Consider the following 12,221-nt stretch of genomic DNA (forward strand, 5'->3'; position numbering starts at 1 on the left):
CTTCTGTGCGTGCCAGTCGTCCTCCCAGTCCGGGACCTCTTGCAAGCTCCCAAGCCCAGGGGAGAAGCAATGTCGAAGGGCAAAAGGGTTCGGCAGGCCTTGATCGGCGCACAGTAGTATCCTCAGTGGTTGCGGGCATATCTTATAGAGATCGTCACTTCCACTCTCAGACGATTGAGCCCTTAATTTCCTCGTCTGCAGAAGATTTTTCTGGGAGAAAACGCTGGACTCAGGTCTCAAGACCTCTTAAGCGTAAAGTCCAGACCGCGCGAGTCCAACAGCCAGGGTGTAGCCATTGGGCTAGCTCGGACTCGCCGCAGTCATCATGTGACTGCACGCCTCCTAAGAGAGGTAAGGCGATGCCTCAGCAGACCTCAACTTCTGTTAAAGCTTTGCCTCAACAGACCTCAACTGCTGTTGATCCTAAGATGGCTTTGCTGCAGACTATGCAGTCGCAGCTTGCGGTGTTGATGCGGGAGTTTCAGGCAGAGAAGGTTACACCTCCTCCTGCGAGCGCTCCTCCTCCTCTGCGCAGTCCAATCTGCCAGACGTATGAGGTTGAGGTTCCTCAAGCTACCTCCATGCGTGAGCTGCCGCGTTGGGAGTTGCCAGATACCAGCGCTGTGCAGCAACCTCCACTTTCCTTGAGGCAGGAGCCTCTTACCACGCAGCAACCTCCTCAACAATGGGGGCAGGAGCCTTATGCTTTACAACCTCCTCTACCCTTGAGGCAGGAGTATCTTGCATTACAACCATCCTCGAGGCAGCAACCTCTTGAGGTACGACAACCTCTACCATCCTTGAGGCAGCCACCTCAACTCTCGCAGCAGCCACCTCCACTTTCCTCGAGGCGAGAACCTCAACTCTCGAGGCAAGCACCTCAAGAACCTCAACTCGTGAGACAAGAGCCTCTCTCTGCGCAGCCACCTCAACCCTTGAAACAAGCGCATCTCTTGAGGCAGGAACCTCATGCTATGAGTCAGCCACCTCAACGCATGCATCTGCCACTTTCTCCTCAGCTTGAACCTCTTCCCATTCAACTTGAACCGCAGTCTAGGCAGCATGAGCCTCATGCTTTACTACAGTCGCCTCTCACCACGCTTGCTCCTCAGACCTCCGCAGAACCTCCTTCATCCCAGCCTCATGACTTTGTCATTACCAGCCCTCATCCTCTTCAACAGAGACTTGAGGATGAATCCGCAAGTGCGCATGCACCCGCTCTTCAGGATTCAGCCATTCAACAGACCGCTTTAACTTTACCTCTCGCTTCTCAACCCTCAGGTGATGAGGTTTCTGAGGATGAAGCTGCTCACCTGGATGATCCTTCATCTGACGTGGAGGAACCCAAGTCATTGCCACCCTCCATCGACTTTCGCAAGGTCCTGGCTCTGTTCAGAGAGCTTTACCCGGATCACTTTGTTTCTGCTACCCCTCGCTCTCCTCCATCCGAGCTCTCTCTAGGCATGCAACCTGTTAAGTCTGCCTACACTAAGCTCGTCTTCGCTAGATCTTCAAAGAGAGCTTTGAGAATGTTAGGGGATTGGTTGCAGTCCAAGCAGCAACTGGGAAAGACGTCTTTTATGTTTCCACCTCCTAAGCTGACGTCTAAGGCGGGCGTCTGGTATGCCACAGGAGAGGAACCAGGCTTGGGGGTCCCTGCCTCTGCCCAAGCTGACTTCTCAAGTTTGGTTGACTCTCCACGAAGGTCGGCTATGAGACGCTCTAAGGTCTGCTGGACCTTTTCTGACCTGGACCACTTCTTGAAGGGAGTCTTTCGCGCCTTTGAAATTTTTAATTTTCTCGACTGGTGCCTGGGGGCCTTGAGCAAGAAGACTGCCCCATCTGACAAAGACTCGGCCATGCTGATCATGTCCTGTATGGACAAAGCAATTCGCGATGGTTCCGGCGAACTTGCCTCTATGTTTGTATCGGGAGTCCTCAAGAAAAGGGAACAACTTTGCTCCTTCCTTTCCACTGGTATTACCTCTTGCCAAAGGTCACAGTTACTTTTTGCTCCTCTTTCTAAGTTCCTGTTTCCCGAGGATCTTATCAAGGAATTGTCTGCGGCTCTTATTCAGAAGGACACGCATGACCTTGTGGCCTCTTCAGCACGGAAGGCTAAGGTTGCTCCTTCAGTTCCTAGAACTTACCGCACCCCAGTGGCTGATACTCCTGCTACCAGATTTATTCCGCCCTTTCGTGGCAGAGCCCCCAGCCGAGGAGGTACCCGCCCAGACGGTCACAGGGGCAGGTCCAAGAAAGGTACCAAGTCTTCGAAAGGCAAACATTGACTCTCATCCTCTCCAGACAGCTGTAGGAGCCAGACTCAAGATCTTCTGGCATGCTTGGGAAAGAAGAGGTGCAGACGCCCAGTCTGTCAAGTGGCTAAGGGAGGGTTACAAGATACCATTCTGCCGCAATCCCCCTCTGACCACTTCTCCCATCAACCTCTCTCCCAACTACAAGGAAAAGGACAAGAGGCTAGCGTTACATCAAGAGGTGTCGCTCCTGTTACAGAAGGAGGCAGTGGTGATAGTCCGGGATCATCAATCCCCGGGCTTCTACAACCGTCTCTTTCTGGTGGCCAAGAAGACAGGAGGTTGGAGACCGGTGCTGGACGTCAGTGCGCTCAATGCTTATGTCACCAAGCAGATGTTCACTATGGAGACGACGAAGTCGGTCCTAGCAGCGGTCAGGCAGGAGGACTGGATGGTCTCGTTGGATCTGAAAGACGCTTACTTTCACGTCCCCATTCATCCAGACTCCCAACCTTTTCTGAGATTCGTTTTTGGAAAGGTTGTGTACCAATTCCAAGCCCTGTGTTTTGGCCTAAGCACGGCACCTATGGTGTTTACGCGACTGATGAGGAATATTGCGAAATTCCTCCACTTGGCGGACATCAGAGCCTCCCTTTATTTAGACGACTGGCTGTTAAGAGCCCCCACAAGTCGTCGCTGTCTGGAGAGTCTCAATTGGACTTTGGACTTGACCAAGGAACTGGGTCTTTTGGTCAACTTAGAAAAGTCCCAGCTTATTCCTTCCCAAACCATCGTTTACCTGGGAATGGAGATTCGGAGTCAAGCTTTTCGGGCTTTTCCGTCGGCCCCAAGAATCAACCAAGCCCTAGAGTGCATTCTGAGCATGCTGAAGAGGAACAGATGCTCGGTGAGACAGTGGATGAGTCTAACAGGGACCCTGTCATCGTTAGCCCTGTTCACCGAGTTAGGGAAACTCCACCTCCGCCCCCTTCAATTCCATCTAGCAGCTCACTGGGACAAGAATATGACACTCGAAGCGGTCTCTATTCCTGTTACCAAAGAGATGAAGACTACTCTCATGTGGTGGAAGAGCAACATCCTTCTCAAGGAGGGTCTCTCGTTAGCTGTTCAGACCCCAAATCTTCATCTCTATTCGGACGCATCAGACTCGGGCTGGGGCGCGACCTTGGACGGACAGGAATGCTCGGGGACATGGAACAAGGAACAGGAAACTCTTCACATCAATTGCAAGGAGTTGTTGGCAGTACATTTGGCCTTAATGAACTTCAAGTCCCTCCTGCTAAACAAGGTGGTGGAGGTGAACTCCGACAACACCACAGCCTTGGCATACATCTCCAAGCAGGGAGGGACTCATTCGATGAAGCTGTACGAGATAGCAAGGGACCTCCTCATTTGGTCAAGAAGTCGAAACCTCAAGCTGGTAACGAGATTCATTCAGGGCAATATGAATGTCTCGGCAGATAGCCTCAGCAGGAAGGGTCAAGTCATCCCCACAGAATGGACCCTTCACAAGGACGTGTGCAACAGACTTTGGACCTTGTGGGGTCAGCCAACGATAGATCTGTTCGCCACCTCCATGACCAAGAGGCTCCCATTGTACTGTTCCCCAATTCCAGACCCGGCAGCAGTTCACGTGGATGCTTTTCTGCTGGATTGGTCCCATCTCGATCTTTATGCATTCCCGCCGTTCAAGATCATCAACAGAGTTATTCAGAAGTTCGTCTCTCACGAAGGGACACGGCTGACGTTGGTTGCTCCCCTTTGGCCTGCAAGAGAATGGTTCACAGAGGTACTGCAATGGCTGGTCGACGTTCCCAGGACTCTCCCTCTAAGAGTGGACCTTCTACGTCAACCTCACGTAAAGAAGGTACACCCAAGCCTCCACGCTCTTCGTCTGACTGCCTTCAGACTATCGAAAGACTCTCTAGAGCTAGAGGCTTTTCGAAGGAGGCAGCCAGAGCGATTGCCAGAGCAAGGAGGATTTCCACTCGTAGAGTCTACCAATCCAAGTGGGAAGTCTTCCGAAGCTGGTGCAGAGCCAATGCAGTTTCCTCTACCAATACCTCTGTAACCCAAGTTGCTGACTTCCTGTTACATCTTAGGAATGTTAGATCTCTTTCGGCTCCTACGATCAAAGGGTACAGAAGTATGTTGGCATCAGTTTTCCGCCACAGAGGCTTGGATCTTTCCTCCAACAAGGATCTACAGGACATCCTTAAGTCTTTCGAGACCTCTAAAGAACGTCGCTTGTCCACTCCAGGCTGGAATCTAGACGTAGTCTTAAGGTTCCTGATTTCTCCTAGATTTGAACCTCTCCAGTCAGCCTCTTTCAAAGACCTTACTCTCAAAACTCTTTTCCTCGTCTGCCTTGCAACAGCCAAAAGAGTTAGTGAGGTTCACGCCTTCAGCAGGAACATAGGATTCACATCCGAAACAGCAACATGTTCCTTACAGCTCGGGTTTTTGGCAAAAAATGAACTTCCTTCACGTCCTTGGCCTAGATCGTTTGAAATTCCTAGCCTCTCCAACATGGTGGGTAACGAGCAAGAGAGAGTTCTTTGCCCTGTCAGAGCTCTAAAGTATTATCTTAAAAGGTCAAAACCTATACGAGGACAATCAGAAGCCTTATGGTGTGCCATCAAGAAACCTTCGATGCCTATGTCCAAAAACGCAGTTTCGTATTACATAAGGCTTCTGATTAGAGAAGCTCATTCTCACATGAAGGATGAAGACCTTGCTTTGCTGAAGGTAAGGACCCACGAAGTGAGAGCTGTAGCTACTTCGATGGCCTTCAAACAGAACCGTTCTCTGCAGAGTATTATGGATGCAACCTATTGGAGGAGCAAGTCAGTGTTTGCATCATTTTATCTCAAAGATGTCCAGTCTCTTTACGAGAACTGCTACACCCTGGGACCATTCGTAGCAGCGAGTGCAGTAGTAGGTGAGGGCTCAGCCACTACATTCCCTTAATCCCATAACCTTTTTTAACCTTTCTCTTGAATGCTTTTATTGTTGTTTTTGGGTTGTTACGGTAGGCTAAGAAGCCTTCCGCATCCTAGTTGATTTGGCGGGTGGTCAATTCGTTCTTGAGAAGCGCCTAGGTTAGAGGTTGTGTAGAGGTCCTTTAGTATGGGTTGCAGCCCTTTATACTTCAGCACCTTAGAGTTGTTCAGCCTCCTAAGAGGAACGCTGCGCTCAGTAAGGAAGACGAACTTATTAAAGGCAGAGTAATGGTTCAAGTCGACTTCCTTACCAGGTACTTATTATTTCATTGTTATTTTGAATAACTGATAATATGAAATACGGGATACTTAGCTTCTTGATATACATGTACACTGGTTTTCACCCACCTCCCTGGGTGTGAATCAGCTACATGATTATCGGGTAAGATTAATATTGAAAAATGTTATTTTCATTAGTAAAATAAATTTTTGAATATACTTACCTGATAATCATGATTTAATTGACCCACCCTTCCTCCCCATAGAGAACCAGTGGACCGAGGAAAAATTGAGGTGGTGTCAACAAGAAGTACTGCAGTACCTGGCCACAGGTGGCGCTGGTGAGTACACCCCCCTCTTGTATAGCGATCGCTGGTGTATCCCGTGCGTAGAATTCTGTTGGGCAACGGAGTTGACAGCTACATGATTATCGGGTAAGTATATTCAAAAATTTATTTTACTAATGAAAATAACATATTTATTACAATGTATATAGGCCTGTTGTATTTATTTTTACCTTCCTTTGCTGGTAATTTTGATGATGTAGAAGGATGTTTCTAGAAAGAAGGTTAAGCTTCTTGGCTTCTTGATTATTGAGGAAATGATGACTTCTTCCTCTTCAGATTTTGTTTTTGTTATAACATATGATGTTAGTCTTCCTCTTTCCTAATGTTATTCCTACATTAAGGGGTCGGAGGTCTATATTTACGGCGTTTTACTATGCGTTTTACTATAAACGAAACCTTAAAACATGGCATTTGAGTTCACCAGCTCAGACCGACAAGTTTAAGCTGACATTATCCATTTTAAAAATCACATCCTATTTACCAAGGTACTTCCCCCAATTTTGGGGTGTAGCTGACATCAAGCAAAGGAATAAATGGGGACCTTTCCTCTCTCTGCTCCTCCCAGCCTGACGAAGGATTCAGCCGAGTTTGGCCAGTACTGCTAGGTGCCACAGCCCACCCTCCCCCGTTATCCAAAACAAATGAAGTTTCATACGCTGAATGCCCTACTGCCGCTACCTTCGCTATCACCAAGGCGACTGGAGGAAGTAGCAAGGCCTAAAATCATGTCTTTTAAAAAGATAATTTGGCTTCATTAAAGCATTTTTTAATTTTGTTTTCCATGTTTGTTATATTGGGATTTTAAGGCCAATTACTTCTTTTGCGGTAGCTCAGAAATACATTTCGGCATCAATGACCTTCGATGTCAGGATGCCAGAAAACCTAGAATCAATCAATCAATCAAAAATTCATTTAATTCAGTCCCTAACCTGATTCCCCAAGTGGTATCTAGAAGCTTTAATGCACTAGAGTACTCACTCCTTTACCAAGTGCGTGTTCATCGAAGGGAGGAAAATGGGGACATTTTAACGTTTTACAGAAATAGGTTGATTAAACCAAGCTTCTAGAGAAGAAGCAATATGAACATCGGACAAACTAAAAATCAAGAAATTCTATCAAAATTCTGTTTTTCAAATCTTTCAAGTTTCATGACGCTAAACTGGGTATATAAAAATGTTCTCAAAACTACTTGAATGTGGCATATGTACATTACAGTTTTACATAGAAATTACATGCATAACTACTACAAAAATTAAATATATACATACACAGACTTTATCTATCTAAAGAACAAGAATTAATGACACTGGGGAAATATTTTCTAAAGATGCCATAGTTCTGGGTCCACCACACAAAGTAATGTATAAGCATAAAATTATGAAAGAAGAGGAAATACAGTACGCTAGAGTATGACACAGGATGTAACCAGGCCTGAAAGAAATATACATTTTCTTTAATCTAAATATAAAAACCCATTCATTACTTCGACATTCTTAACTTCCATTCAGACATTTTCATAAATCTTTCTTTAAAATATATACAATTTCCTCTTCCATACAAAACCTCGTACATCACAGGGTAAAAGAAAATGTTTATCGAGCGGGCGTAAGGTAAAATCGGCTCGCACTGTTTTGAAGAAGCTACGAACACCGTAACCCTTGAACGGGGAATTTCACTTGTAGAAACACTAACCTTTAACTACCGCTAAATCCCACCTACATAAAGACTAACCTTAATAAAAACAGAAAATATAAAATACGGTATTATCTACGTCACAATATTGTTCTACTGATATAATAACAACAGACTGTACACAGTTCGTACACCGTACACTTGCTACATACGTTATTTCCAGATACCAAACGCATCATGACGAAGAAGTTTATCATACGCAAGCCAGCATACAGTACTATGTCTTCTATTTGTGTTATGAATGAGTATCTAACTTGTAAGATAAGGCGCATCTGTAATAAATAGAAGGTACTGAATACAAAAGAGTGAGACCATGTGCCCCTCTATCTAGTATTTCTCGTTTCACTCCGAGTGTCAAAGAGTTACCGACATCGTAACGTTAACAGGATGTACAGCAAGACACTGGAATTCCTGACGCACCACGCTCTAAGGTAGTGCACCCTTTCACAATCTTAACCCTTTTACCCCCAATGCTATTTGGAACTTTCCAACCCTTAACCCCCAGGCTTTTTTTTTTTCAAGCACATTTTGCAACACAGTATATTTTTCTAAATTACTCTTAACAGCCTTAATTTTTGTCATAGAGAAGTCAGGTTGTTCTCGTTATTTTTGAAAATGCCTGAAGTTTCTCATAAAGTTGTCAAAAATATGCAAAAAAAAAAAAATGTAAAACAGTTTTTTGCAAGGACCCGGTACGTCCTTGGGGGTAAAGGGATGAGCTTTGTGAAACGTACCAGTACGTCCATTGGGGGTAAAAGGGTTAATGTGTGGCATGTAACCAAACAGATAGTGTAAGGAGAGATGGCCTCGGTGGTTGGCTGGGCTACAGAAACTCTCCACTCAGTAATGATATGTGACAAGGTGCACTTCTTCACGAGCGACGTGTGCCGGGAATTCCTGTCTCCAACTTTGCTAATAAAAAACTCAATTCTAAGATCCATTACCTCGCCTCAACTGGATTCTATTGCTTCATGAAGCCTCTAGGGGATCTGTAAAGATATAAACAGGTTAAATTGATTGCAAAAATTCTCCTTAAATTTAACTATAGTAATTAATCTCTTATCTATCATATTGTCTCGTCTTAATATTCTTGTACATTATTTACCAGCTTCTCTGATACTTAAATTTTACTGTTACCCTTTTCTGGACAGATGCATTTACAAAATATATTTTCAATGACCTGTAATAAGGAATATTACATAAATTAGATTAACATCACCACAAAGTTACGTAATCAATTTCTTAAGATACAGTAAATGGTTTCACTGACTAAATTTCTTGGCTATTATCCTTCAATAATTCAACCAGACACATAAGTTACTATTGCAAATTTCCACTTGAGTGAACCAGATTTATTCTTATATAAGCAATGAAAATTATAACAAGAAAAGGGGAAAATCAGAGGGGAAAGGATGAAAAATCAAAGATAGAAAACACTGAAGCTGTGGGAATTGGATTCTACCAGGAATCAAAAGTCAAACTTGAATTGTGCTTTACATTTTGCATCAAACACAGTCATCAGCAACAGTGAATCATACATGTTGATGCTCTGGACTGAGTACTATCTGATTCTTCATAACACAAAATCTAATAAGGGAGGGCATTAGAATACAGGTAGTCCCTGTAGAAAGGGACTTGTTGGTCTGGGCATTTTGAGACAAACTACCCTCAGAGGACAGGTATTCATATAGTTGCAAGGTAGACACTGGACTGAGGTTACCATCTCCAGGCTATAAAGCTCTGATATAAAGAGGATCCCACCTCTGAAGATGCTTAACCTTTTGGCCAAAAGCAGGAGACAGCCAGGAGTGATGGTGATAGAGAACCTCTATGGTCCGAAACAAATGGAACCGACACAATTTACTCGTCGCTCTTGTCAAATTCAGACCCACAAAAAATTTTTCTATTGAAGTTTTCGTTAATTTCCCTTATTTAAAATTGTTATTGTTTATCCATACACATTGTCCTCTAAGAAAATTAGCAATAGCCATGATAAAGCATAGAGGAAGGTTTTTAGAATCACAGTAGATGTAAGAAAGGAGATAGTAACTGTAAATTTGAAGATGACCCCTTAACCAACATTTCCAGAGTATGGCACATTATATCAACAACCTGCATGATTTTTAAAAATAAAGCCATTAAAGATGCTTATTTTGCATAAAGAGTGTCGTCTTTATCTACCAGAAAAGTAAGACCATCAAGGAAGTTGAGAAATTGTTGGCAGGTGATGAGCCTAGGAAAGATATCCAAACATTGTTGCTGTGTGGGAATACAAGTGGGGACTTTGAAGTCAAGCCTTTACTTCTTAACCATTCCAAAAATCCCAGGGTTTTCAAGACAAACAACGTGATATAAGAAAACCAATGCAGGATATAGAGTTCTAATAATAAGCCAGGGTAACTAGGCAGATCATTGAATGGACACAAAGAGTTTTTGCCCAGTACGGAAAAATACCTCCGGGAGAAACAGTTGCAACATAAGACCCTCATTGTCAAAGACAATGCACCTGCTCCTGGAAATAGAGAGTGAATTGTCAAGGGAATTTTTATTAATCGCAGAAAGGTTCCAGCCCCCAATACGATTCTTTCTCGTCCACTTAAAGAAACTATACATGAAAGGCCTTATTCAAAGGTGTTTCGAGATCACCTCTGGTAGACAGTTAACACTTGGAATAGATTTTGAAGAACCACTTCAACAATTTCCATGCTCTAAATCTCATCGACAAAGCCTGGGTGGAAGTGTCTTACAAAACAATGAACTCTAACAATCAACCTTTAAAACCTTTTATCCACTAGGCAGGTGGTTGATTGCTTTTGTTTGCAGAAACCCCTACTATTTCATCATCATCAGCATCATCTCCTACGCCTATTGACGCAAAGGGCCTTGAACACTACTATTTACCTTTCCATTTTTTCTCTTTATTTCTTTAAGTATGGCCTACAAAAAAGAACAAAGAAGCCTGTATTATTCACCTTCAAATTTAAAAGGAAGTATCAAATATTAAGATTTTTTTTACAAGATGGTTAAAAAGGAACATTGTATCTTTCCACTTTCTCCACTTCAAGGTTAACAGTAACTACAATAAAACAATCATCATCATCATCATCTCTTCCTACGCCTATTGACGCAAAGGGCCCCGGTTAGATTTCGCCAGTCGTCTCTGTCATGAGCTTCTAATTCAATACTTCTCCATTCATCATCTCCTACTTCATGCTCTATAGTCCTAAGCCATGTAGGCCTGGGTCTTCCAATTCTTCTAGTGCCTTGTGGAGCCCGGTTAAACGTTTGGTGAAGAATAAAACAATACTGTATTAAAAATGTATTACCTGTAAATACTACATAGAGCTGATGGGAAACTGATTACTGTAGTTCAATCATCTACATAACATTACGAAAGGCAAATACTGTATCTGAAAAAAAAATTACATACTTATGAAACTAACCTGATAATGTACGCAGTAACTGTACTTACTTTTTCGAGGCTTGATTTTTTCATAGCCGAAGTTCTGCCCTCTGTCCAATATAAGATCGCTGCCTTCCACATCGACTAACGTCTTCTTTCTTAAATAGTGGAAGTGATTCAGGGCGAAATTGTAAAATTCTTCTTCCAGTCGCATTACCTTTGTGAAAAGGAAAATATATTAGAGCACATAAATATGAAAATTCTCAAGTGCCACAAATTCTTTAAGTAACTAACTATACAGTACTTTAGACCCTTCTGTAAAATCATATAAATCCCACATTTCTAGCTAATATTATTATTAGCTAAGCAACAACCCTAGTTGGAAAAGCAAGATGCTATAAGCCCAAGGGCTCCAACAGGGAAAAATAACCCAGTGAGGAAATGAAATAAGGAAATAAATAAATGATATAAGTAATGAACAATTAAAATTGAATATTTTAAAAACATTAACAACATTAAAACAGATATTTCATATATAAAACTATAAAAAGACTCATGTCAGCCTGGTCAACATAAAAACATTTACGGCAAGTTTGAACTTTTGAAGTTCTACAGATTCAGCTACCCGATTAGGAAGATCATTCCACAACTTGGTCACAGCTGGAATAAAACTTCTAGAATACTGTGTAGTATTGATCCTCATGATGGAGAAGGCATTTCAGAATTAACTGTATGCAGTTTTAGAAAACTGAGATGGTAGTGAAACTAAATCAAAGTTTTTAATAGAAAAATTGAAAATGTTTCTAAAAAAAGGACTCAAATTCTTTACATTACTTTAGACCCTTCTCCTGCAAAACCCTTGCAATTCCACAATTATTTCCATGTTTTAGGAGACTGAGATGGTAGTGAAACTAAATCAAGGTTTTCAATAAAAGTCAATGTTTTTATAAAAATGATTAATTTCCTCTTCATTTTATTTTATTTACTTTTAACGAACAACCGTGCAAGTTTTTTCTTGCATTATCAAGTATCCTTGCAGCGAACGTATATATTTTTATGTGTAGGCCATCGAGCTAAAGTAAAAACATTAGATTCTCACCTTAGTATTTTGTAGTTTAGCAACAGTTTCCTCCGAAGGCAGTATTTTTTTCACAGTTTTCCGCAAATGAGATTTTGAGCCTGAAATGATGAAATGTGATGGTTTTCGTACAAAAATATGTTTTTTCATATTGAAACCCATTAATCACAATTTGCTATATATTTCATGAGATTTTTTTAA

The 12,221-nt window shown here is 42.5% G+C and overlaps 1 protein-coding gene across 1 annotated transcript in view; it reads right to left on the minus strand.

The window, feature by feature from the left end:
• The window catches only part of LOC137622210 (heparan sulfate 2-O-sulfotransferase 1-like), a 60,907-nt gene that overhangs the window by 8,141 nt on the left and 40,545 nt on the right, over positions 1-12,221 (minus strand). Inside the window, exons 8-10 of the mRNA XM_068352677.1 lie at positions 12,042-12,121; positions 11,012-11,159; positions 5,975-8,528 (exon numbers count right to left, since the gene is read on the minus strand). Of these exons, the coding sequence (XP_068208778.1) occupies positions 8,509-8,528; positions 11,012-11,159; positions 12,042-12,121 (248 nt within the window). The 3' untranslated portion in view covers positions 5,975-8,508. The remainder of the gene's footprint in view (positions 1-5,974; positions 8,529-11,011; positions 11,160-12,041; positions 12,122-12,221) is intronic.

Source organism: Palaemon carinicauda, chromosome 29 (assembly GCF_036898095.1).
Source record: "Palaemon carinicauda isolate YSFRI2023 chromosome 29, ASM3689809v2, whole genome shotgun sequence".
NCBI classification, from domain to species: domain Eukaryota; kingdom Metazoa; phylum Arthropoda; class Malacostraca; order Decapoda; family Palaemonidae; genus Palaemon; species Palaemon carinicauda.